The sequence below is a fragment of the Drosophila miranda genome, chromosome 2, assembly GCF_003369915.1.
Source record: "Drosophila miranda strain MSH22 chromosome 2, D.miranda_PacBio2.1, whole genome shotgun sequence".
NCBI classification, from domain to species: Eukaryota; Metazoa; Arthropoda; class Insecta; order Diptera; family Drosophilidae; genus Drosophila; species Drosophila miranda.
The window spans coordinates 6,560,852-6,586,687 of NC_046675.1; the positions used below are offsets into that span (position 1 = coordinate 6,560,852).

The 25,836-nt window shown below is 46.7% G+C and overlaps 7 protein-coding genes across 7 annotated transcripts in view; 5 read left to right on the top strand and 2 right to left on the bottom strand.

The window, feature by feature from the left end:
* Positions 1-14,577, bottom strand: part of LOC108155433 (probable serine/threonine-protein kinase DDB_G0282963) — a 29,056-nt gene extending 14,479 nt beyond the window's left edge. The window contains exon 1 of the mRNA XM_033389982.1: positions 14,494-14,577. The gene's annotated coding sequence lies outside the window, so the exon portion shown is untranslated. The remainder of the gene's footprint in view (positions 1-14,493) is intronic.
* On the bottom strand, positions 4,751-14,572 carry LOC108155437 (ubiquitin carboxyl-terminal hydrolase 12A). Its single transcript, XM_017286249.2, has 2 exons — positions 14,494-14,572; positions 4,751-6,310 (listed from the first exon to the last, which is right to left on the bottom strand). The coding sequence occupies exon 2, from the start codon at positions 6,195-6,197 to the stop codon at positions 4,905-4,907; it is 1,293 nt and encodes a 430-aa protein (XP_017141738.2). The 5' UTR covers positions 6,198-6,310; positions 14,494-14,572; the 3' UTR covers positions 4,751-4,904.
* Positions 11,451-12,754, top strand: LOC108155438 (myosin tail region-interacting protein MTI1-like). The gene is made up of 2 exons (XM_017286250.2): positions 11,451-11,538; positions 11,601-12,754. The coding sequence occupies exons 1-2, from the start codon at positions 11,527-11,529 to the stop codon at positions 12,684-12,686; spliced, it is 1,098 nt and encodes a 365-aa protein (XP_017141739.2). The 5' UTR covers positions 11,451-11,526; the 3' UTR covers positions 12,687-12,754.
* On the top strand, positions 12,857-14,464 carry LOC108155439. The gene is made up of 3 exons (XM_017286252.2): positions 12,857-13,160; positions 13,213-13,292; positions 13,347-14,464. The coding sequence occupies exons 1-3, from the start codon at positions 13,143-13,145 to the stop codon at positions 13,633-13,635; spliced, it is 387 nt and encodes a 128-aa protein (XP_017141741.1). The 5' UTR covers positions 12,857-13,142; the 3' UTR covers positions 13,636-14,464.
* Positions 14,578-15,043: 466 nt separating the features above from the next.
* On the top strand, positions 15,044-17,285 carry LOC108155436 (phosphate-regulating neutral endopeptidase PHEX). Its single transcript, XM_017286248.2, has one exon. It carries the CDS (start codon positions 15,118-15,120, stop codon positions 17,188-17,190), a length of 2,073 nt encoding a protein of 690 aa, XP_017141737.2. The 5' UTR covers positions 15,044-15,117; the 3' UTR covers positions 17,191-17,285.
* A 110-nt stretch (positions 17,286-17,395) lies between these two features.
* LOC108155435 (neprilysin-1) lies at positions 17,396-19,857 on the top strand. The gene has a single exon (XM_017286247.2). It carries the CDS (start codon positions 17,429-17,431, stop codon positions 19,508-19,510), a length of 2,082 nt encoding a protein of 693 aa, XP_017141736.2. The 5' UTR covers positions 17,396-17,428; the 3' UTR covers positions 19,511-19,857.
* Positions 19,858-20,740: 883 nt separating this feature from the next.
* LOC108155434 (endothelin-converting enzyme homolog) lies at positions 20,741-23,712 on the top strand. The gene has a single exon (XM_017286246.2). It carries the CDS (start codon positions 20,931-20,933, stop codon positions 23,229-23,231), a length of 2,301 nt encoding a protein of 766 aa, XP_017141735.2. The 5' UTR covers positions 20,741-20,930; the 3' UTR covers positions 23,232-23,712.
* The last annotated feature ends 2,124 nt before the right edge of the window (positions 23,713-25,836 follow it).

Consider the following 25,836-nt stretch of genomic DNA (forward strand, 5'->3'; position numbering starts at 1 on the left):
TGTGCACGTGCCGCAACAAACATCTGCCCCGACCTGAATGCCACTTGAAACCCAACACCAAAACATAAAATTATATCACAGTTGCCTCGATATTCGAGGGGGGGGAAAGGCACAAGTGCCTCATTAACAATTACAAGCAGACGATCGATCGGCCAGTCGATAGAGCGTTCAACATTTTTCCAATAAAACTATTAAAAATGCACATAAATTGTAGTTCCCTTTTTCCATTTTCGGAAATCTGTTTCGAATACAATGGAGCTGTATATAAAATATGCACCCCACCCTGTGGCGGGGAACCACTAGATTTCCACTCTTTCCAGACCAAAACTCATCCATCCAAGTGCTCTGCTTTACTGAATAAAAAACAAACAAAATCGGAGTCAACAATTGGCTTGTTTACACGTAGATACGTACAAGTATCTGCGAGATACACATATCATATATTTTTGCAAGCTCTGGCTTTTATTTTTCAATTAATTATTGTCGGTTTCAGACAGAGGAAGAGAGAGTGTGTGGGCGTTGAAGCCGAGACACATGCTCTCATAATCCATAAATTTCAAATACCAAACAGAACAGCAAAGATCGTATAAAGAGAGAGGGAGAGATCTATATAAGTGCATGAGAACCACTCAGAAACAGAGAGAGAGAGAGAGCGAGATAGATACAGCTATCGTTCAGAGCCAGGGAGAGAAAGATACAGCTATGGTTCAGAACCCAGGGAGAGACACAGCTTCCAGGCAGAACCGTAGAGAGATACAGCTATGGTTCAGAGCCCAGAGAGATACAGCTTCCAGGCAGAGCCAGGGAGAGATACAGCTACCGTTTAGAACCCAGGGAAAGATACAGCTACCGTTCAGAACCCAGAGAGAGATACAGATACCAGGCAGAACCATAGAGAGATACAGCTACCGTTCAGCACACAGGGAGAGATACAGCTACCGTTCAGAACCCACAGAGAGATCCAGCTTCCAGGCAGAACCAGGAAAAGATACAGCTATCGTTCAGAACCCAGTGAGAGATACAGCTACCGTTCAGAACCCAGAGAGGGAGAGATACATCTACCGTTCAGAACCCAGGGCATACTTTTAGGTGGCGCCACAAAATCTCTATCCGTTATTGATTCCATTCCGAGTTTTAATTTAATTTAGTTTTATTTTTGCCAATGCAGTCACAGGAATGACTCATCTTTGGAGCCACCCCCCCAGTCGGACTCGAATTAGCATTAAATCCACTACCGACCTCCCACATCTTAATAGTCGCGCTACAAAAATAAAGTCGCCAAAGTAAACAAAAAAAAAAAAGAAAAACAAAAAACAAAGGCAGCGTCAGCTCTTTGCCTTGGCGGTGGGTCCATCTCCAGAAACGAGAGGTTGCACTTTGCTGCCTCCCTAGGCCAAGAGGCACATCCCATCGCATCCCATGCTGCGCGAATATTTCTGCGCATAACCAAAGACGCAATAAAAAGATGACGCCGAGGAGGTGGGAGGGATGGCTCTACAAATTTGTAAAACATTCAAAGGTTTCAGGTTACTTTTTTTCTCTCGGGTAATTTATCATTTTCCCCAACGCAACGACAGCAAAATATTATTGAAGAACATTTAATGACATATTTAATTTCCTAACAGGCCGTAATTATGTCAGGGGCCGAACACAAAAGAAAGGGGGGAGGGGAACGGGTGCAGGCCACATGTGGCAAACGAGCTAATTAAAGACTTCGGGACGACTGTCGTTTTGTTTACTCAGACGCGGGAGAGGCTTCAGTTTTCACAGTCAGAGGGGAGTCCCAGGAGCAGGAGGCACCCGTGGCCCATATGAGATTTTAATGTTTTATTTATAAATATTTTTTGTTATGGAAAATCTGCTTAAGGAACACAGAAATTGGTTACAAATACTACCAAGTTTTTTGGGCAGAAAATAAGTCTAGATTTCGGGATACTCTTGATGTTACATCGTTCCCATTGCAAGACTTTAGATGAACTTATGAATAGAATGGAATATGGTTCCTGCTTTTCCTACAAGATACGCTACAAGATTCTGTCCAAAAACGTGGACTTAATTGGAACCCCTCTAGAAATCTTCCTTCTTATGAGAGTCGTCTTATTAACATCCACTCTCTGGAAAACCGTAGGACCTACCTCCACAAACAACTCTCTGGTGAGGTCGAGTCCACTGTCCACATCAGTCTCACTGTCTCACGCCCACTCTATCTTTCTAAATACTCTGCCGATTAATCATTCCGTACCCTTTGTCCTAAGGATGGTTCTTAACCCATTATTGTCGATCCATATCCAGCCTTATATATTTATATACATTCTCTAGCCAAAGATATTCCCTTTCTTCCTTGATTTTACATCTTTGCAAGAACAGATCAACCATTGATGAACTTTTGTGAGAAAATGATAGTACCTCTATGATATTTATCCCATTATGATCGGTTATATTCGATCTGTAACCACCTTTAAATGTTTATATCCATCCTATAGCCTTCTCTTCCCTGATTTATTATAGCAGATCATCTTTTGACGAACTTTTGTTAGAAAACGTTGGTATTTATTCCATTATGATCCCTAAATTTCGTTCTCTATCAACCTTAATATATGTATATCCATTCGATGGTCAAAGACCATCTTCTTTTCCTCGATTTTACAAGAACAGTTTAACATTTGATGAACTTCTGGGAGAAAACGATAGTATCTATATGACATTTATACCATTATAATCCAGTATTGTCGATCTATATCCACTTTAATATACGTATATCCATTCTTTAGCCAAAGATACTACTTTTGGTTCCCTGATTTATTAAAGCAGATCAACTTTTGATTAACTTTTGTTATAAAACGATGGTCTTTATCCCATTATGATCCCTTAATGTCGTTTTCTATTCACCTTATACTCAAAAACACTAGCGTCTCTCCATTGCCAGCATCTTTTCAAGCGCCCATTCCGTCCATATTGACAATTTCACAATCTGTGCCCCAGAAAAGCAGCAACCATATGTTTGGTGAGAGGAAAAAGGAAATGTTGCAACATGCCCTGACAACCGCACAGCGACATGTTCCTGCTGTTTTGCCGCCAGCGACAATATGTCAAATGTCGACTGGTATTTGGTCTCAGATCTCCCTCCGAATGAGAGAGATGAAACCGAAAACAAGCCAAAGCAAATACCAGGCATATTTCGATGTCGTGGCACGGGGGTTTTTCCTCTTTGCCACAAAAGTGAAAGTAGAAATCATGCGTAATTATGGCTCGCCATAAAATGCGGAATAGTCTAGCCGGACCATAAGATAAAACCGATCGATCAAGTGCGCCACAAGGCCCCCCCACCCCTCCAACCAAAGCCTACGCAGGCATCAAATGCGTGCAACTGCCACACGCTTCCAGTTCGATCCGTTCCGCCTCTCCGCTGTCTGGTGGCGGTTGTCAATGGCGTTTAACGCTTGTCTCCATCGTACAAATTGGTAAATCTTTCGAATGACATGCCACAGGGAAATACAGAGAGTGGATGGGAGAAAATTCAACTGAAGAGAAGCGAATTTTGTATGCCCTATAGGGGAGATGGGAGGTGGTGCTTATGGTGACATATGTCTATGGAGCTTGTGGTGGAGTGGTAGATATTTCAGCTAGATGATGGGCTGTTCAATACGAGTCTCTTTGGGAGAGAACGAGGCATAATAATGACCCTTTTTGGATGATTCGATGGCCTATAGTTTCGGTTATCTAGAAGACATATGATTCTGCTTTTTGCTGAACTCAGAAGTGTGAGAGTGAAGAGTTGGATCGTTTACTTTTTCTTGAACACGTCCTGCGTCATTTCGAATGACCGAGCGTCGATCTACCTACTTTTTATGTGCCCGTATCTTCGGTATTTTTCTTAGAGTGGCCGTACATTTGTGGATTATTGATCGAAGCTCCTACCACAGAAGAATTATAGTCCCTGAGATCTAGTAAACTTTTGGCTAATACTTTTGGCTATCTAGAAGACAGATGATCCTGTTTTCTTGTATCTAAAAGAAGGGCTATCAGAAGAGCTATAGTCCCTAAGATCTAGTACAGTACCTGGCTTCCTTCTGCCTGTTCCCTAGTACTCTTTACCCGCCATATAAATACCCTAACCAGCCTGTCCGTCTGCCTGCCTGTCTGTCTCATGTTAGACTTCATTAACAAAACCCATACACACACGTAAATCTGCCTTCAGGCTCTCTGTTCAGTTCCATTGAACCTGTTTTATTCATGGCATTTTCGCGGCATTGCCTAACGAGCCTTGATACCAAACCAAACTCTTGCATAATCTCTGTGGAAAAATAAAGGGAAACTACTGATGACACAACCGTAAACCCATTAGCTATGTGGCATGCAACCCACATGATGGCTTCGGAGTAAACGATACTCAAACGATAACCGTTTAACGATTAACTAAGAAATGCCATAATTCCAGACAGATATAGAATATATCAAGATTCTCCCTCCTCTCAGTTATGTCACAACAGAATTTCGCAACTTTGGCTATAGGGAGTTGCACGTGCCCCGACGTGACTAAGCAACGATGTATCGGCGGGCCACCATCTAAGGTATCGCCATACAACACCTGTGCTTGGATGAGGTGTCTATGGGGGGGTGGGGGAATTCAATGGAATTATCGTAATCGTAAGCGCGACAGATAATTATAGACTGCCGTTGCTCTGGGAAATCTCACAATTGTAGACGTCCATTAGCCCCTGACCTAGACCAAGAAATTCTTGTTTATCGTGCATGTTTTTTTTTTTGTTTTATTTATTGGTAAGCAAAGTTGGTGAATAGATAGATAGATAGATACTCGTAATGGTCTTTAAAATGTTGGTCTTAAAAGTCTTTAAATAAACATGAAATAGGATGTCGGATCTAGGATCTATGATCTATGATCCCTAGGCGCAATCCCTTGACTGATAGAATAATATATAGCCCGTCTCCGAGGACTTGTGTATGTCCGAGGTGAGGCCATAAAAGTCCTCGATGGTGGAGGCCTCAATCTTATCGACCATATCATCGTCGAACAGCAGCCAGAGGCCGTGACTCTTCACGATGCTGATGTAGTGCCCACGATTTGGGCCCGAGCCGCAGTGTATGACCACGGCCGTTAGATCGTACAGTCGATCCGGATTGACGGCATCGTCGGAGGTGTTGAACAGCCGCAATTCGAGCGGAAAGACAACACGATGCGAGACCTTGATGTGGCGATTGAATTGCTCCATGTACTTGAATCGCTTCAGGTGCAGGGCCAGTATCATGGGCAGCTTCTTGACGCGCATCCGCTTCTGGGCCTCCTGGTAGCTGCAGCAGTTGTCGCACTTGAATTTGTTGTCCGAACAGAGGGTCTCCGTGTTGCTGAAGCACCGCAGACAGTGCGTGATCGATGTGTTCTGATCGACGTCCACTTGGAGATCAAAGAAGTTCTCGTCCTTGCTGCTCACCGTCTCGCAGTTGAGGCAACGCGTCTCGGACGTCAGAATGCCCTGAAATATCTCGTGCACCCAGGTGGGCTCCGAATTGGCGCCGTTCGTCTGCACCAGAGGCGTGGTCGTGGCCGTCAGACCGCCGCTGGCATCCAGGACACTCGTGGTGGCGGCGGCGGCGGCATTCAGGGAGCCCGTGGAGTTGCTGCTGTTCCCATTGGTCGTCGTCGAATTGGAGGTCGAATTGGAGTTCGAGTTCGAGTTGGACGTGGAGCTCGATTTGCTGGCCGTGCTGGTGGCCATTTGAGAGGTGCTGGCTCCGCCACCGCTCGACTTTCCATTGCCGTTGCCATTGCCATGCGAGGGTCCGGCGTTCCGTTCGGCCAGGATGATCTCGTTGATGTGATTGATCAGAAAGTTGAGAAACTCGTGGGCATCCTGCTGCATATAGTTGTCGAACTCCTCCTTCTCCTTGCGCAGACGCGTGATGAACTTTTTGGGGGCAATGGAGCCGACCTTCTTCTTCTGCGTGGCAATGCTGTAGAAGAGATCCGCTAGGCAGGAGAGTAGCGTCTCCTTGGGCCGCTTGTTCTTCGCCTTGTACTCGAGCACCTTCTCGCGGAAGGGCTTGCAAAAGTACAGGGCCTGCAGCACCGAGTTGCTGTAGCAGGTGTTACCGAAGTTCACCAGCCCGAAGTAGTGCTCATTGGCCGGAAACAGATCCGAGCCGATCTCCCGCTCCAGCTGCGAGACGTTGGCGCCCATGCCAGCACCAGGGGCTGCCGTGGCACACCGGTACAGAAAACCCCACACCGTGGCAGGCTTTTTGTCGGATCCCGTCTATGGTTTATGGTTCGTTCATTTACGGTATCCCCTCCCTATATATATATATATGTATCTTTTCTTTATATATTTTTGCTTTGTTTTCTGATCGATATTTTTTTTGGGGTGGGGCAGAGCGCGCAAAACACTTTTATTTTGTGTCTGAAAATAAATAATTTTGAAGAGGGGATACACGTGAGTTTGCTTCGGATAACACAAACAGCAACAGAAAAATTATAACAAAATACTCAAAGATTTTCATTGCTTTGTTCTCTCTCTCTTTTGAGACACTAAAAACAAAGCAAAGAATTTTACAACTAAAATGCGCAACGCAAAAGCAAATGAAGAATCAGTTCTTCAAAATATTTTAACTCTTTTTTTTTGTTTTTTGTTTTTTTTTTTAGCATCCCCTCTTTGAAAATTATTCATTCAAACAAAGTGTTTTTGGGAAAAGTTTTTATAGATACAATCAAAGGTCAAATGTTAATAATATTCGAATTTTGGTTAGTTAAGAAATGCAAATGCCAGAGAGTTTGGGATATATATTTTCGGAAAGAAATTTAGTGTTTTGTTTTACTTAAACCCAATAACAAATAAGAAGGATAAAATAAGGCAGCCCTTAACGAACTTTAATCACATTCTATATAACTTTTGAGATTCGCTCTATGAAAGTTATACTGTAATTCTCTATTATTGTACGCTCAGGGGACTGACCACTGTACCGAAAATATGGTGCCTGCACAGACACGCAGCCCAAGCTGTACCGTTCTTTCATTCTTGGTCTCGTGTGCACGTGATTAAATTATACCTTGTGTTGTATTCGCTCTCTTTCGCAAATCGCCCGCCCTCGTCTTTCGTTTGCTTACATCTAAGCTGCTCTCTCGCTCCAGCTCTAACGATCTCTAGCTTTCGTTTGCCTTCGGCTAGCAGCAGCAGCTCAGCTTTCGGCTGGCAGCAGCAGCTCAGCTTTCGGCTAGCAGCAGCAGCAGCAGGTAGCAGAGCTAGCTCTTGCGCTTTTACTCCCTCTCCCACTTTTCAAAGCATCAGCAGGCGTCGGCACGCATATTTTTATATATTCGTGCGTTTGTGTGCGTAGGCAGCAGGCAAAACGGAACAAGGGAAATGTGTTATATAGAACGATGTCCTATGGACTGTCACTGCCGGCGTCTGCTTTAGCAGCAGCAGCAGCAACAGTCGCGCTCTAACTCCCTCTCCCACTCTTTCGAAGCCTCGTCTTGCATTTAGTGCAGGCGTCGGCCCGCATATTTTCACGTTTGTGTGGTTGGGCAGCAGGCAAAACGGAACAAGGGTTATGTGTTATACTGATATACGTGAGCGCAGCAGCAGAACACTGTTCTATGGACTGAGCATAGGACGCTGCCGGCTTCTGCTTTGGAGCTAGAGCTCCTCTGCCTTTGGCATACGATATTCTGCAACTGTCATCGTGACACTGCAACTCACAAATCTCGAACCCTCTTTCTATCGAATAAATCCATAAATTAAACATATTTAAATCGAAGCAATGCCCCCCATTCATAAAAAACCAAAACAAACATCAGTTAACACATTGCCCATTGTTTTTGCCAGTGTCTCAAAGTCCAGCTGTGAATCAGCACGTACGCTTTCGTCTCGAATTCACATGTAATCCGAAAATTTCTGTTGCAAACCAACGAATTTGAATACCAGTCTTCGATTTCGTGATAGCCCCCATGGAGTTTTCATAACAAATTGTAGCGACAATTGACGAACTATCGGTGCGCGGTGTCACAGCTAAATATAGCTCCAATTTTATACCGATCGTTCGGTGATTTTTCTCACAACTGGTAATTGGCCGATATGGGGGAAAAATCCAGCAGCTTGGCGTGTGCCATGGGCAATGCACTAGAACAGACGGCAGACAGTATAAAAGCCACAGCGATCGCCACAGACAACTTACAGTTATCAAACGACAGCCAAGAGAAGACAAACAGCACATCGGAGAAGCCGTTCAGTCGCCGTAGCAGTCCATAGCAGAAACACCTAAAACCCCATCAAAGCCTATCCCTCAGGCGGTACCAGATTCAAGGATTCCAAAAGGCTTTCCAAAAGGGCTTTTTGGCAACATATTCGGCCCTTAGGCGCGTTGGATAGTCATCTCATACTAGCATCGAACAACCCAAATGCAGGCGAAGGGACTGTGTCGGAACCAATAAATAATCTTTCAGCCAAGTTGCTGAAGATTCTAGCTAAGACTTAGTATATCTATGTATATATCGCCTAACTCTAAGTAACTCCAATTAATTGTGTGCTTCTAGAAATGTTCGACATAGGAAGCGTGTGGTAAAACACTTTAATATTTAAAGCTGTTATTCCACAAAAGAAGTATTTATAAGGAATGATATATCCCAACTCTGATACGATTAATAGTCACGCTTATTTAAAGCACATTTGTACAGTAATTAAATTTTCAAACTAAAACAAATACAAATTCTTTTCACTTCGATTTAAATTAGATTACTGATTGATTGAGGGCATTTCTCCCCCTTCAGCTACACTATGCTACACCACACATTTCCACTGCGAACCAAACCTACTTTTTCTGATCGATTTGGGGCTTTAAAAAAGTTTAATGCTGCAAAAGAGAAACTCCGAGAATTTCTAAGCCAACATACATTGCGTGTGCATGATGCAAACATGGGTCTGTCTTTTGAGTTTCGCTGATAAAGGATGTTCTTTTAGCTCCCAAATTCAAGGAGGGTGAACGTTGTGAGCTTTACGATTATACTCGATACTCAATCCGCCAGAGGACGCACACATTGCACGACGAAGAGTGTGTGGGAGAGAGAATTTTCTGGCATTCTGGCTACAATAATAGTCCGATCTAATCCAGATTCGGCAATCTAGTAGATATGGTCAATCTCTAAGATTCTGCGTTTTTGGTCTTCTCGTAACTTTCAAATTTTAGATGGCACAGACTTTACTTGATTCAGTGGGATATCACAGGAGTCTGGATATAAAATTTCTTTGCTCTAGCTCTTATAGTCTCTGAGAACTAGACAGACAGGGCTCAATCGACTCTTCTATTGAAGCTGATCAAAAATATATATACTTTATGGGGTCGGAAAGGCTTCCAAATCTAATATAGCCCCATACCTCGGGGCTAAGAATTCTGCCCAATGCTGCTAACGATCTTATTCTGATTATACGATAAGGAAATACAGAAAATTATAGATTTGGTTACGAAAACTTATTATTTTCTTATTTTCACCATCAATCATTCTCTTAAGAACTGAAGACGTTCTAATGTAAATATTTAGCCATGGTTCTGCTGGATATTGATAGCATTGAAAGTAGGGGTTAAAGGTTTATAAAGCATGTAGATATTTGCCTAGCAACAAGCACAGTACAGGGAATATTTAATGAGTGACAATTAAGTGATATATAATCCATGAATCATGGTCGCGTGCCAAGAACCAAGTATTGGGTTCAACTATGAAATAAAACATTAATTTATGCAAATATTTAGTTGACATCCGAATGAATCACCAAATTGGAATTGATACACTTTAAAGCCCTGAGGGAATGACAGTGGAATCACGTTCTAAATATATAAATACGATATATAGATCAGGGAACCTACGAAAGACTTCATTGACAATTGAAAATAGATTTTCCCAATCTAAAAAGCAAACGCCCAATGCGAAACTATAGCCCAAGAAGCTGCCCCAGTGAATGAGTCTGGTCTGGGTAATTTTATGCATTTCCATTCCGACCCGAGGGAATATAAAAGCTCACTGGCAGGTGGGAAATCTAAACAGAACGCAACAGAAAATGCAATCGATTGTAAGTAGAGATCGTTGAACGATCATCCCAGAGGATAATAATCAACACTTCTTCCACCCTTACAGATTATAGTTTATTTCATTTTGATAAGCATCTTACTTTGGTTGAAGTTAAGTGGGAGTCTTGAGAGTATCAGTGGCCTGGAAACGACTACAACCACAGCTAGGGTGCCACAGGATACTCCATCAGAGATCAACCACCCCAAATCACATGCCACAAGAGTCTCAAAGCTATTGACTGTTCTGAAAGGATCCCCAGCTAGGGACAATCTCATTCCACCAACTTCTACACCCGCCTTCAACGCCGAGGATACAACCTTCGACTGTTATTCCCTTTACGGAGATGATTGTTTCCTTGCGCCAGACTTTATCGGGCCAAGACTCAGTGCCAAGCTGTTGAAAATTCTCTCGTAGCCATACCGATTCCCCAATATGTTCCATCACTTGAATGTTATTTCCCAAAATATACTCAGAATTATTCAACAAACGTCAACGGTATGCATTTATTTAATGATCTTAGCCCCCCGTTCCGATTGGCTGTCATTTAACGCCCATTCAGATATAGGAGACCAGCTGCCCCGCCTGTCTGTCTGGGAATTTCATGGATTTTTAACGATCAATCGAAGCAAAAATATATAAAGTCTCTGACGAGAGGGAATTCTAAACAGAACTCAACAGAAAATGCAATCGAATGTAAGTACTGATCTGTGCCAAAGATGGTTAGTATCTAAATAAACATTTTCCCATTTTAGATGCTGGTAAATCTACTCTTTCTGGGCAGCTTTGCCTGTTTGGCGGGGATCTATTCGCAGCCTGTAAGTTCTACAACACCCCGGTTCCAGATATCTACACAAAGGGATCAAAAAACAAGTGAATCGACAGTGCCAAATGACTTAAAAACGAATGGAACAAAGGATATTCAAATAAATACAATATCATCCATACAAAAATCAACAAATCTCAAGGGAACAACAGAAAAATCTACACCAATCTTCACAGGAAAATCAACAACAATCTCCTCAGCAAAATCTACACCAATCTCCAGAGAAAAATCAACAATAATCTCCACAGAAAAATCTATACCAATATACACAGAAAAATCAGCAACAATCTCCGCAGAAAAATTCACAATTATCACCACAAAATCCACCACCGAAGGACCTGGGTATTCTCAACGAAATCCAGCTAAAATTGGACCAAGACTAAGTGCAACTTTACTGAAAGTTCTCACCAAATAAAACTCTCCAAAACCCAGACTACACTCTCTAAAATCACAGAAAATTCCAACCTCCACTCAAAACTATTACAAAATACATTCAATAATTGATTGTGAGAGTATTATTCTCTCTTAATGAATCTCACGACCTGAACCCGTTTGCCCCACTACAACAATTCCATATAGAAATAAAACCCAGCTGCAACTGAGAGCAGGTCTCAGTGATCGAGTGAAAATGCAGCCGTCTGTAAGTATAGAATGGCAAGCCGCTAGATTTCGATTGAATAGCAATATATCTCGTACATTTAGATGGTATTTTTGCTACTTGGTGGGGTCACCATCGCCAGTTCGTGTGCCATCCCAAATGCTGATCAAACAAAGAACTTCAACGGAAACCAACAGCAGACAAAGTTACCAGAGGTCTCTATAGATCATCCGAATCCGGAATCGAAGTCCCAGTTGAATGCAGAGCAAGATATCGAACTCTTTCGAATGGTAACACAAAGTACCACGAATCCTAGAGAAGATCTTGGCTCTGTACCTTTGCCCACGCGTTTCACCATTTCAAATAATGAAAAGAAGACTTCTAATGAAAATAATGGTGAGAAAAGGATACCAGAAGTCTCTACAGAGATTACAATACCGGAACCTAAGTCCCAGTTGAATTCAGAGGAGGATATCAAACTCTTTCGAATGGTACCACAGCGTACAACCATTCCTATGGAAGACCTTGTCTCTGAAAAGATTGTGCCTTTGCCCACCCGTTCTCCAACGCCTCAAAGTTCTACCACTCTAAATGGTGAACAAAAGAAGACTTCCAAGGGAAAAAATGAGGAGAAAGAGATACCAGAAGTCGCTACAGAGATTACAATACCGGAACCTAAGACCCAGTTGAATGCAGAGGAAGACATCGAACTCTTTCGAATGGTACCACAGCGTACAACCATTCCTATAGAAGACCTTGCCTCTGAAAAGATTGTGCCTTTGCCCACCCGTTCTCCAACGCCTCAAACTTCTACCACTCTAAATGGTGAACAAAAGAAGACTTCTTCTGAGGAGAAAAAGATACCAGAAGTCGCTACATCGGAACCTAAGACACAGTTGAATGCAGAGGAAGATATCGAACTCTTTCGAAGCACCACGATTCCTAAAGTAGAAAAGATTGTACCTTTACCCACTCGTTCACCCACTCCTGGGACTACGATGATCACCTCCACCATCGCAAACACTTCTCACGGAGAGAATCAAGGGACACAGACCACAGAAGTTATGCCAATATATATTATGCCTTTACCAATGCCTGGCAATGTTTCGGTCGAGTGTGAGGTCCAGCCATATAGTTTTGGACCTCGTTTGAGTGCACAACTTTTGAAAATACTCACAAGATTGGGCTAAGAAATAAAATGTAATTTATATTTAAAAAGAATAAAGCATCAAAAACACCAACGTAATATCCCAAAAATGTATAGAATTCCCTGATATTTCCCCACACACAGAGAGCTGTGATGAGACAATACCCCGCCATAGATCCACTCTCCAATCAACAGCAATTACTGTCAATCAGCATGATCATGATCGTCACGTCGGTGTGTGGGGCCGATGCAATTATTAAATCTAGTCAATAATCATAGCCAATACCGATGCTAAGAGTCACAACAGACTCGACAGATCTCGCTATATCTATCCTCTAACGGAGGAGAGTAAATGGTGCGGAGGAAAACTCTCAATTTGCAATGCTATCGACCGGTTAAACCTGTTCCGTAGTGCTCTATAGATTGCCGCAAATAAATAAATATCGTATACGAGACGGAAATTTCATTCATTCAGTGCTTTTTAGCATCGGGAACTAGAATGATCAGAACCACTGCAGTGAGTATTACACGATCTGTGAGCTCTTCAAATACAAAGTATGATCTTTCAGTGTCTGTGCGTGTCATTGTTATTGATCTGTCTGTCTATCGAAAGGAATGATGGCGCCACAAAAGTGCTCTACGAATTTCAGTGAGTCTTTCTGTATTTTATTCCCTTCCAATAACTCCAACGATCTGTCCTTAGCATTCGTGAGAGCACAGGCAATCGGGAGGAAAAGGGCGAGCTCAAAGGTAACTCAACTTCCGGTGAAAATGAATCCCGAGCGGAACCCGAACTGATCATCACAGGTAAACGCACTTCCTCTCTGATTCTGCCCGGCTGTGATCCCACCACTGGGGACTATGTCTACAAGGAGGATGCCACCTATGTGGCGGATAACAGCGGCTACCATGTCAAGTACAATTTCAGCATAGAACCCCTCGAGCTGGGCACACGTCTCAATGCGAAAACACTCAAAGTATCCGTCGGTTAGCCCTAGGATTAGCATTAGAAGAACCTGAACTAAATATTTATTATAAATCGCCCACGCAGACAGAGCCCACAAATGCACAGAGAAACTGGGAAAGGAATGTTTCCAACATTCTTCTCTACGGTACGATGAAATCTATTGCATGTCGCGTGTTCGATTATGTAGTTTTTTATATTTTAAGAGCTTCAACATTGCGATTTTTAAAGTACAAATAATTTTAGCCGATAAATTAATCAATTTTCTGAAGGATTAATACATTTTTATATACAAATTTTGTATGCCTTATTTTGCACAAGTTTTTACAAGTATTTTCTTCAATTATTGCAATGTTTTTGTCACACATTTCACGAATATTTGAACAGAAATTTGCACTGGCTCAAGCGACACCAAGTCGAAGCCGGTTACCCGCTGTTCTCAGGCACAAATCCAAGCCGCCCAACAGACCGTAGGGCGCTGCCGCATGACGCGCCATATGCAGGAAAGATAAATGTTAGACTAATATTTGAGAGAAATTACCATAAACTATACTAAAGGCTACAATAAATTAGGAAAATTGTATCCCATTCAGCTTTCTTTTTCTCTGCAACTTCTGCAGACCTCTTTTTTGTGTTAACAAGTGCTTTCCAAGCTTTTGTAAACAGCTGTTTAGCCATTGGCAGCGTTGCCACTAGATTTCTGTGCAAAGTGAAGTTGGCTGCGCCTCACTTTTCTGTGCAAAATGGCAGCCTCTTGAGGAAATAATTTTGAAAAAAGGACCATCGTAAAGCCAATGTTTGTCTTACAAGTAAAAATCGTATATAATCTATGGAAACATAGTCCTGGCTCTGCCCCATTAATTGTAAAAAAGCAAAAACCCCTTACCGTGTGTGAAGTTTCCTTTTGTCTGTCTGGTGATGATTGCTGGTCTGACTGCTGCGAATTCTAGTTAACACTTTCCAGTACTTAAGACAAAAACACAGTCGTCTTCTGGGAACTGTCTCAAGTAATGTGTGTCTATGAAAATGATTGTAGAAGAAAAGCTGTATATCTGCAATGAGAGGGTTGATTAAAGGGAATCATTAGATTAAGACGACAACAAGCCAACGATTAAGTGAGGATAAACAAATTTCAATTTAGAAACAACCTTGGGGAGGCCCGGAAAACTCATTAACAGCGAGTGGGAGGTGTGGAAGAGCTGAACGCCTGCTACCTTGTGGGTCAAGTGCGAGTAGAGACGTGGGAGAGAGAGAGAGAGAGAGGGCCAGCCAGTATTTTAGGTCAGAGTCGCGTAATTGAGCTGGTGAGCGAATAATATTCACTGCATCGGTTAATGAAACTAATTAACTAATCAAGCGGTCGGTCTCTGGAGGTTGGGGGGGCCCCATGACGATAAGACCCCAGACGGCATCCAGTCAAAAATCGACGCATCTCTCGATTTGAGCTCAGTTTCGTTTCGGCAATCATACGGAGCACACACAGATCAGACCCAGACTCTCTGAAGATCGAATGGAATACTCTGGAATGAGGCTGATGGTGCCTTTGCTGCTGCTGGCAGCCTTCTCTGTGGCTGGGGCTGCAGTGACGCATCCTTTTGCCACCAACTACACGAATGACATCCTGCGCCTGGCCAAGGCGGCCCACATCAAGGCCTACATGGCCGAAGATCCGGACAGGGCGTGCGATAACTTTTACGACTTTGCCTGCGGCAATTGGCCGCGTCTGCATCCGGCCAGGATCCACAACCACAAGACCAACTATCTGGAGGAGCTGCAGGAGCTGTACATCCGCAAGAGCGCCGATATGCTCAAGAGTTCGGCGCGCAGTGCCGACAGTAGTGCCGATCGCATCCTCAAGAACTTCTTCAACTCGTGCTGCCTGCAGGCGAACGACACACGGTCCGCCCTGACGGCCGTCCTGCTCGAGGCGACGGACTTCCGCGGCGGCTGGCCCGAGATTCGAGTGCCCTCGTGGTACCAGTACGAGTACGACTGGCTGAAGGTGGTGGCCACCCTGAAGCGGCAGCTGGGCGTGGACATATTCATCGGCCTGGACGTGATAGTCGACTACAAGGAGGAGCATATGCATCGCATAAAGCTCGGTGCCCCCGCGTTGCCGCTGGGGCAGCGTCGCCACTATCTGGACGGGCGCTACCAGGGCACACGCGACCTGTACAGACGTTCGATTCAGCAAAAACTGATGCTCTACTTTCCCGAACAGTCAAAGCAATGGCTGAAGGAGGTCTCGGAGCAGGTGCTCGGCATTGAGGAGCAGCTGGCCCAGGGCTTGCCCCACAATGCGGCGCTCACGCTCGAGCAGACGACGCGCCAGCGTACGGCGGCCGACATGAAGTCCGCCTACGGTAGCTATGTGGACATAAGCCGCTACCTGCAGCTGATCTTCAGCGACACTCTGTACGTGGACATCTACGAGACGCCCGAGGACTATCTGTCCAATCTGGTGGACGTGATCCGCGGCACGCCCAAGCTGCATCTGGCCAACTACACGATCTGGCGGACACTGGACACGCTGGATGCGGCAAGGATACCGCAATCCGTGCAGCCCGATATGTGGTGCATCAAGCTCACGCAACGGCACTTCCCCCAGCAGCTGGAGAGCCTGTTCCACAGGAACTACAACAACATGCAGATGATCAACGAACTTCAGTCGACGTGGACGGACATCAAGCGGGTCTTTCGCGAGGATCTGCAGGCTTCGGAGAGGCTGCACTGGCTCTCGCAGGAGACGCGCCAGAAGGCAATCTCGAAGCTGGAGTCGCTGCAGCTGCAGTTTCGATCGCATGACGATCAACAGCTGATCCGCAAGCTGCACGGCCTCCAGCTGCAGGCCAAACAGTTCTATCCGAATCTCCTGGCCGTGCTGCAGTGGGAGACACAGCGGCGGCTGGCCAAACTGATGCAGGATCCTGTCGCCGAGGATCGGGTACTGCACAAGCTGCCGCACTACGAACTGAAGAGCAACAAGATCCAGGTGCCCATCACCTTTCTGCAGGCACGCTTCTTCTGGGATCCGGCCTATCCGAATGCCCTGAAGTACGGCACACTGGGCGTGCTCCTGGCCCGCCAAATGCTGCACGGTTTCGACGGTGAGGGCCGGCGCTACGATGCCCATGGCTATCAGAACAACTGGTGGGATTACACGTCCGAGAGCTCGTATGCGCGTCGGAGTCAGTGCTTCCAGGAGCAGTACGCCATCTTTGTGCAGTACCGGGAGAAACCGGTGCAGGATAAGCAGCTTCTGCGTCGCATTGTGGCCGACAATGGGGCTTTGGACATTGCTTATCGGGCGTACACCAAGTGGCTAAAGAACTCCGCGGATACCATGGCCAGCTATCAGCGGGAGCGCCTTCCCCTGCTGGCCTTCTCGAACCTGCAGTTGTTTTACCTGGCCTATGCGCAGCTCTACTGCTCGGACTATCCGGAGACCCTGGAGCGGTACGAGGAGCTGCCCGAACAGCTGCGCATCAATGCGGCACTGTCCAATTCGCAGCAGTTCAGGAATGCCTACAGCTGCCCCAGCGGTTCCGCGCTGAATGCTCGCTTCAAGTGTACCCTTTACTAGAGGGTATATCGATCTATCGATTCCATTTCCATTTATGTATTTTACACAAGAGTTTTTGTTGTTCTATAAGTAAAGCACTTGCTGCTGCCCCTTTAGTTTTTGTTTTGATTTACTCTCGAAGGGAGATAACCCCCGGGGATGACCCTCGACAATCTCGACAGCTCTTTCGCTCTCAAAAGCGACTCTTGGTAGCTGGGAGGCTGCCTCTTTGTCAGTTGATAGCCAGAGCTCCGGCAGCATGTCGATGTTTCTTCTTGGACTCCTGCTCTTCCTCCTGCTACAAAGGTGCTCCGCGGCGGCCACCGATGCAGCAGCCACACCGAGCGGCAGCAGCTTCCAGCGCATCTACCAAACCGAGCAGACCCTCCGCAATGCCAAGGGCAAGGAGATGTTTGGCTATCTGAATCTCAGTGCCGATCCCTGTACGGATTTCTACGAGTATGCCTGCGGACGCTGGCAGGCGGCAGCCACACCCCAGCTGCAGTTGGAGCAGCGCACTGACGGGGATCTACTGCGTTTGCTCGAGGAGAGCGCCCATCGGGAGGACAGCGGTGTGGCGCGGCAGGCCAAGGAGTTCTTCAAGTCCTGCCTGGTGGCCCAGACCCAGACCCAGCAGAGCCAGCAGCAGTTCCTCAGCGAGTTTATCCAACAGAATGGCGGCTTTCCCGCCGTGCCCGGCTCCAATTGGGAGGTGCATCATCACGACTACGACTGGCTAAGGGTCCTGGGGGAGCTGCGGCACCGCTTCGGCCTGGACATACTGATCGGCCTGAGGATCGGCTACAACTATGCCAATGTCCATGAGAACAGTCTATATTTGAGCGAGCCGAGCACCGTCATTCCCCGGGCGCTGTGCACCCACAACCGCCTGGATATACGCGACATGGCCTATGAGCCGCTGGAGCGGCGCGTGGCCTCCGAGCTGAAGGCCTGGCTGGCGCTCGACAATGAGGCAGCCGCCCGTCTGGCCGCCGATATCGTGAGCTTCGAGCACGAGCTGTGCGGCGGCATGCTGCAGGACTCTGAGGCGTCGTGGGATGCCGAACGGCAGCTATACGCCGGAAACTGCACCCGCAAGACCCTCGCCGACTTCTCCAAGATCTACGGCCTGAATCTGGAGTCGTATGTGACCGCCAGCTATGGGCAGGTGATCTTCAAGCCCGTCTACATGGCCGCGCCGAAGTACTACCGCCAGCTGCAGCGCACGGTGGCCGCCCACAACGCCAGCCAAGTGGCCAACTACATCATGTATCGGGCAGTGTCCGCTCTGACCTTTCCCCTGGAGGATCGGCCGCATTTGAGGCGCAACGAGTGCCTGGGGCGCATCAAGCGGCACTTGCCCACGGCCTTGGGGGAGCTGTATGCCCGGCAGTTTGCCAGCGAGGATGCCCGCAAGGACCTGGAGGCACTCTACGGCCAACTGCAGGACTCCCTGAAGCAGAGCCTGAGCGCCGACTGGCTCGAGGAGGGCAGTCGTCGGGTGGCACTGCGCAAGCTGGTGGATCTGAAGCTCCATTTGCCCCACTACGAGCGGCCGCTGGCCTACAAGCTGCAGCTGGAGCGGAACAACTACTGGTCGAATCTCCGGCAGCTGCTGGGCGCCGTGGAGGCGCAGCAAATGGGTCGCCTCTTCGAGGAGGAGCTGCCCGCGCCCAGTGATCCCGTGGAGGCGTACGAGGCACGGGTGCGGTACCGCCCCGTCCAGCGGCAGATCGACATGGGCCTGGCCCTGCTGCAGGCCCCCTTCTACGATACGCATTACGGCCAGTCGCTGCGCTACGCGACGCTGGGCGTGGCTGTGGCCCGCCAAATGGCCGCGGCCTTCGATGATCCACACTGGTCCCTGGACCTGCTGGAGCGCGACAGCTGGGACGGTCTGACGGCCTGGAGATATCACGATCGGAGCGAGTGCTTCAGCCGCCAAGTGGAGGAGTATCTGCACGCCAATGCCAGTGCCACGCGCCGGCTGATCGCCGACAGCGCCGCCCTCAATGTGGCCTTCGGGGCGTATCTCACGTGGCTGGGCTTCCAGGAGCCGAACAACGACTTCAATCGGCTCGCCAAGGAGACCCTGCCCGGCCTCAACTACTCCAATACGGCGCTCTTCTTTGTGGCCTACGCCCAGCAGCACTGCAGCCGCGAGGAGACGCGTCGTTGGTCGTCGTCCCAAAAGATGCCGCCGTACAGTGCCCTGCAGGATCACAGCTGGCCCCGAATGGCGGTCAATGGCCCGTTGAGGAATCTCGAGGAGTTTGCCAGGGAGTTTCATTGTCCCATGGGCTCGGCCATGAATCCGGCCACAAAGTGCCAAATCTACTAGGGAGTATTTCGAGGGGAAAACGTGGCCCCAAAGAATTGTATCGATAAGTGTTCGTGAGTCTAGAATTTAATTGTGGTCCTATCGGAATGTCGATATCTTTTTGGGCATTCATCGTATCCCTATCGAATCGCTCGGGGCGAATGGCATTTCTTAGTGTCCTTTCCGTTATGAGACATTAGTACAGTGAATCATTTACAGTTATCGTATCGCCAACATCGATATTTACTTTTTCTGGTATTTTATCGTATCCCTATTCATCGTTTTAAATTTGCTCGTGGCGAATGGCATTTGTTTGTGTCATTCGCTATAAATGTGTGCTTCCTATTAAATGACATTTTTAAAATATCGCCATATATCTGGTTATTAATCGTACACCAATCGAATCACTCGGTGCGAATGTTCTTTTTGTGTCCTTTTGCTTATGGGAAATTCCCATAAATCATTTAAAGCACCAGAATTTTTCAAATCGATTTTTTGAAATTTTTTTATAAATATAATTTACTCAAATCCATAAGAAAAAATATTCTTCATACTGGGGTTATGAAATCCTTTCGCTATATTTTTTTCTTGCAGGAAAAATAATAGCTAGTCTATCAATATTATTTGGCCTTTAAGAAGGAGATGCTCGCTTGTCTGTAACGAGTATTCTTTCTCTTCTGAACATCCACTCGGACTCGGAATAGTCTGTGGAACATCCAGGCTTGACTTCGATAATGTAAGGAACAAGATTGGAACATTTTGTTGGTAATTTGTGTCTTTATAAAAGTAAAGAACGTGGGCTATTGCGAGTCGTGTGGTTTAAAGGGTTTTCTCAAGTAGAGATCTCATTTAGAAGTTCCCAAAAACGGCATCGATATTTTCACAAAAGCCAAAAGATCGATTATATCGATAATGAAATCGATTTGTTTGAAGAAAGTGTTATATTGGAAGAAAGGTGTAGGTACTACAAATACTAATTCCTCAAATCAAGTCATACACTTCTGGAGGATTCTACTACAGAAGAACTTTTCTACAATGAAGTTTTCTTTACAAAGAAATTATTTTCAGAACTCTGCAATGTTATATGCCCCTTAAGATTGAGTTTTTTTTGTTAGTTTTTCTCAGTGAATGGAACAGAGGAAACTATAAAACTTTAAGGGAAGGCAAGCAAACATAGACCTTCTCTCGATCGGCTTTGTGTTGTTTTGCTGTCACTGCCAAGATCTTGGCTTGCTGTCGAGCGAGGCCGTCTTTGTTTACGTCTCTCCCAGAGCCAGACACAGAGCCAAAGCCAAAGCCGCAGCGCGATAACCCCTCAGGGACTGCGGAGAGACAAACTTGACCCAAAAATCGACCAAGTTCATGAGCACGAGTCCGGAGCACTGCTTATCGCCCGCCACGGGCCCGTAGTCTGTCGCTCAGTCGACTTTTCAACGCCAAGATGAAAGCTTCAAGAGCTGCTCTGTGGGATGTGCTAATCCTACTGCTGCTTCTCGTCCACGTAGACGGGGTCCAGCGGCACAACGGCATGAACCGCATGCCTCTGCAGCAGCAGCAGCAGGGCCCCATGTACGGTGGAGGCCAGCTGCAGCAGATCCCTCCGCACCCCGACAGTCGCGAGGAGTTCAAAGTGCGCCAACTGATGGGCCTGGAGATGCAAAAGTACATGAATCTCAGTGCCGATCCGTGTGTGGATTTCTTCGAGTTTGCCTGCGGCCACTGGGGTGGCTACCACAAGCGCCAGCAGCGCCAGGGGGCAGCCGGGGCCGGTGCCCCACTCATCACCGCCCAGCAGGTGGTGGAGGCGAAGATTGTGGATCAGCTGCAGCAGCTCCTGACGGCCCCACTGTCGCCGCAGCACCATCCGAACCAGTACAGTGGGGCGACGGCGGCCAATGTGCGGAAGGTGCGCTCCTTCTACGACTCCTGTGTGGCCGTGGAGGCGAATGGCGGCGAGCGACGCCGCTTCCTCATGAAGATCCTCAAGGACAACGGCGGACTGCGGAACGTGGCCAACTCCAATTGGCAGCACAGCCGCCACTGGCTGCAGACGCTCGCCGAGCTGCGCCGCAACTACGGCCTGGACATACTCCTGGGCCTTGAGATCGATCTCAATCTGCAGCAGTTGGGCGGCAACAGCATCTACCTGGGGGAGCCCCGGCTGACCATCATACCGGAGGAGCACTGCAATGTGGTCGCCACCAGGGGGGCCCATGTGCGCGATCTGGTCTACGAGCAGATCCAGCAGCAGGTGGCCGACAATCTGAGGGATTGGCTGGCCCTGGAGACGGGCGAGGCGGCCCGCATTGCCGGCGACATCATCCGCTTCGAGTTCGAGCTGTGCAAGCACATGCGGGGGCAGCAACTCCAGCAGCAGCCGGCGGCCCAGGAGGAAGATCTGCCGCCTGTGGCCTTGCCCTTTGGGGCACGCTCGCGCATCGGACAGGATCGGTTGCACCGGCAGAAGGCCACTGGCATTACGCTCACGGATCTCACCACCGAAATGGGCGGCTTCTTCGACTTCAAGCTGTACGTGGAGGTGATCCTCGAGAGCCTGTACACGAGCGTCGTCTATCTGCGGTCGCCGGACTACATCAAGCATCTGGTGCGCACGGCCAGGGCCAACAATCGGTACACGATCGCCGCCTACATCATGTACGTGGCCCTGAACGAGCTCAACCAGCCGCCGGAGGAGCATCCCTCCCGGAGGGCCCGCCAGTGCGTGCAGGTGATGCAGCGCCTGTTCCCCCAGGTCCTCGGCGAGATGTACCAGCGCCAGGTGCAGCGCGACGATGCCAAGGACGACCTGCAGCAGGTGTTCAGTGATCTGGTGAAGGCCTTCGAGCAGCAGCTGCGTGTCGACTGGCTGGACGACAACGATCGACGGGCGGCCAGGGCGCGTCTGGCCCAATATCACACGCTGCTGCCGGACTACCAGAATCTGGATCTCGCCGAGCTGCAGTTCCAAAAGTCCGACGACTACTGGCACAAGCTGGAGCTGGCCCTGCGCTTCAGGGCCCGCCAGCAGCTGAACGGCCTGCGTGGCAATGACTTTGGCCAGGAGCCCGAGGGCGGACTGGTGGATGGTTTCGAGGTGCGTGCCGCTCTCGTGGCCCGCCAGCAGGCGGTGCTCGTGGGTTGGGGTCTGCTGCAGGCGCCGTACTACAACTACCACTATCCGCGGGCCCTCAAGTATGCGCAGCTCGGCCAGCGGCTGGCCAGTGCCCTCGTCCAGGCCTTCGATGACGAGGGCTGGAATCGTCATCCGCAGGCCACATCCCCGTGGAACGAGCTGACAATGTCCGGCTATCGGAACGTCACCGAGTGCCAGCGGGCCCAGTACAGCAACTATCTGTACAATCAGCCCGCGGAGTTCCGCAATGCCACGCGCCTCAGGGAGATCATGGCCGACAGCAGCGGCCTGAATGTGGCCTTCAATGCGTACCTGGCCTGGCTGGAGCAGCAGGACAACAAGCCACGTCCGCTGCTCTACAAGGAGACCCTCCCGGAGCTGAACTTCACCAACACGCAGCTGTTTTTCCTGTACTTTGCCCAGACCCGCTGCTGGGCGAGATCCAACCAGGAGGCCGTGCCCTTCCTCGAGTCCATGCCGCTGATGCAGCACACTGCCGAGCGCTGGGATGTCAATGGGCCGCTGAGCAATTCCGTGGAGTTTGGACGCGAGTTTGGGTGCGCCCTGGGCACCCAGATGAACAGCGGCGACAAGTGTTTGGTTTACTGAGAGATGACGAGGCGTTAAAGTGGAGTCCGAGGTGCCTCGAAGGTTGCATTGCAGCACACAACAGATTTCTATAAATAATCCCCCAATCGTCAGTCAGGAACGTGCACGATGAGGGGTTTTCTCTGTATGGCTATCTGTGTCAATCGAAGCACTTGAGCGTGGAGACGACACCCGCCCGACCGCCAGACGAGACGTGGCCTGGACACAGCCACTCGAGCACGCAGCATGCGGCATGTAAGCGATAGGCCCGTGGCTGAGTATCACTCGGTTCGACCCTGAACCATTCGATCGATCAATATGTGTGGGGGCGATGCATGCCTCATGCCGCACGCATTTCCGCTTAATTTAAGACGAGGCTTACCTGCAACGACACAGAGAAAATTTCATAATATATTAGTATAAATTTTGTATAAGAAATATATAAATATAGAATATAAACGACTAGAAGATACCCTTTTTACAGGGAGAAGAGTAACTAAAATATTCACGGTTTCTGTCACTGGAATGGTACATCCGACGGTCACGTGTGACTGTCAATTTCTTATTCATTTGAAAAAAACCCAACCAATTGTTTCTTTCCTTCCAGAAACGTTCCACATCTACTGGTTGCATTTTTGTTCCCATAATATTTGAATATTTCCCATCTACACTAATTAATATTTTAATTTAAGCCCAAAAAATGTTTCTTGCTGCCTCTTAAACAAACGGTAAACATTATTTAAACTTGCGCCTATTCAACTAGTGAAAACACTTTTTAGACTTTTACCACTAACAGTTTAGTATATATAGTATATACTGTATGGTTTGTGATTATATATACAGTATATACTGTATGGTTAGTGCTTTTACTATTAATCTATATTTTTCGGTATTTTATCGTAAAAATAAAGCCGAGTCGTTCGTGGCGAATGGTCACTACTGGTGGCATTCGCAATGAAAATTGCCGTTTTTAAATGGAATTAATTTGCCGTAGAAGAACCAGGTGTGGACCCAGGTGTGGAGCCAGGTGTGTAAAAATGATCCAATCTCGATTAATTTTAGTAAATTTATATCGAAAATATTATATATTTATAAGAAACCAAAAGGAGACATATTTATAAATTAATCTCTTTTTTTTATTTTTGATACATAACTGCACATAATGTACATCGGATAATGACACTAAGAAATCTAAATAAATAATAATAATACTGTATATAATCAAACATATGAAAATTTACAAATTCAATTTAAAAAAAAATAAACTGAAATTTTTTTTGGAAAATATACAAAAAAAAAATTATTTTTTATTCTTTTTTTTTTATCAATAAATTTTATTATAATTAAGATTTATGAAAATTCAAAAATTCAGTTAAAAAAATACACTGAAATTATTTTTGGAAAATATATTAAAAAAATATAGTTTCTTTTATTATTATTTTTTTTTTATTTGATTGTATTATAGTGAAGATTTTATTTTATATTTTTGATTATACAAAAAATAATATCACTGATACAAATTATGTTTTTCAATGACTGTATATCTTTCAGAAAAAAAAGACAAAATAATTCTCCTACAGCCCCTGAAATCCAGGAGTTCCTACAGAAAAACCCAACGAATTTATAGAGGGTATTCCATTATCACGTTACATACACTTCCACTCACGGGGCATACCCAATTCGTTACAAATTTCCTATTCAAAGGGTATACAAAATAATGTGCGCAAAATGTGAGAGACCGAGTCTCACAGTCAAGCCCCTCCTCCTCCGGCATTGATTGCAAATGGAACGGAAGTGCCAGACCCCCCATCCCCCCCGCACACACACCACCCAGGGCCACTGTAAAATTATTGTTTTAAACGCCGGCTTGATCATCAATTACAGTGGGGCCTCTGTATAAAGACAACGGATAATCACTTGGGATGAAAACCAGCTCGTTAATGAAGGTGTTTTTCAGGGGGAAGGGAAGGTGGTTTTATAATCACTTAAGAGAGACACCATCAAAAAGAGAAATATTTTGCATAAATTATGAGCAAGCCAGAGAAGCCGCCTGTGGTCCATCATTTGGAGACGGCTCCCACACAAACACACAATAAATGCTGGAGGAGGTGCTTGGGGCACTAAAATGATGCGGAATTCCAGGCAAACTCTTTCCCTCTCTTTCTGTCTCCTCTTTGGACCTTTTAACTATCACGCTTCCCCCATAATTACCAGACTCCCCCCTACCCCTCACAGACACCGACTGTGACTGCAACACCAACAACAGGGCCATCAAATCGATGCCGTGGCAAAGTCGTTGGACTTTTGTAGAGGAAACTAATCAGCAAAAGAGAGTAAGAGAGAAACGGAAGCTACAAAGAAGAAAGTCAATAACCATTCATTAAAAGATAATCCACAAAACGCTTAAGCGACAGGCAGTGGAAAAGCAGAAGACACCCACGCGACTCCACCTCTTGTAAGCGGATTCCCGTAAGTCCTGAAAAGAGGCTTAAAGAAGGTATCTATATATCCCATGTATCTATATTTCTAGAAACAAGACAGCCAGAAATAAACTCCACTGCACGAAACGAATTGATTAATCAACTTAACAAAGTCCCCAATAAATCAGACTGTAGCCGAGGGCATA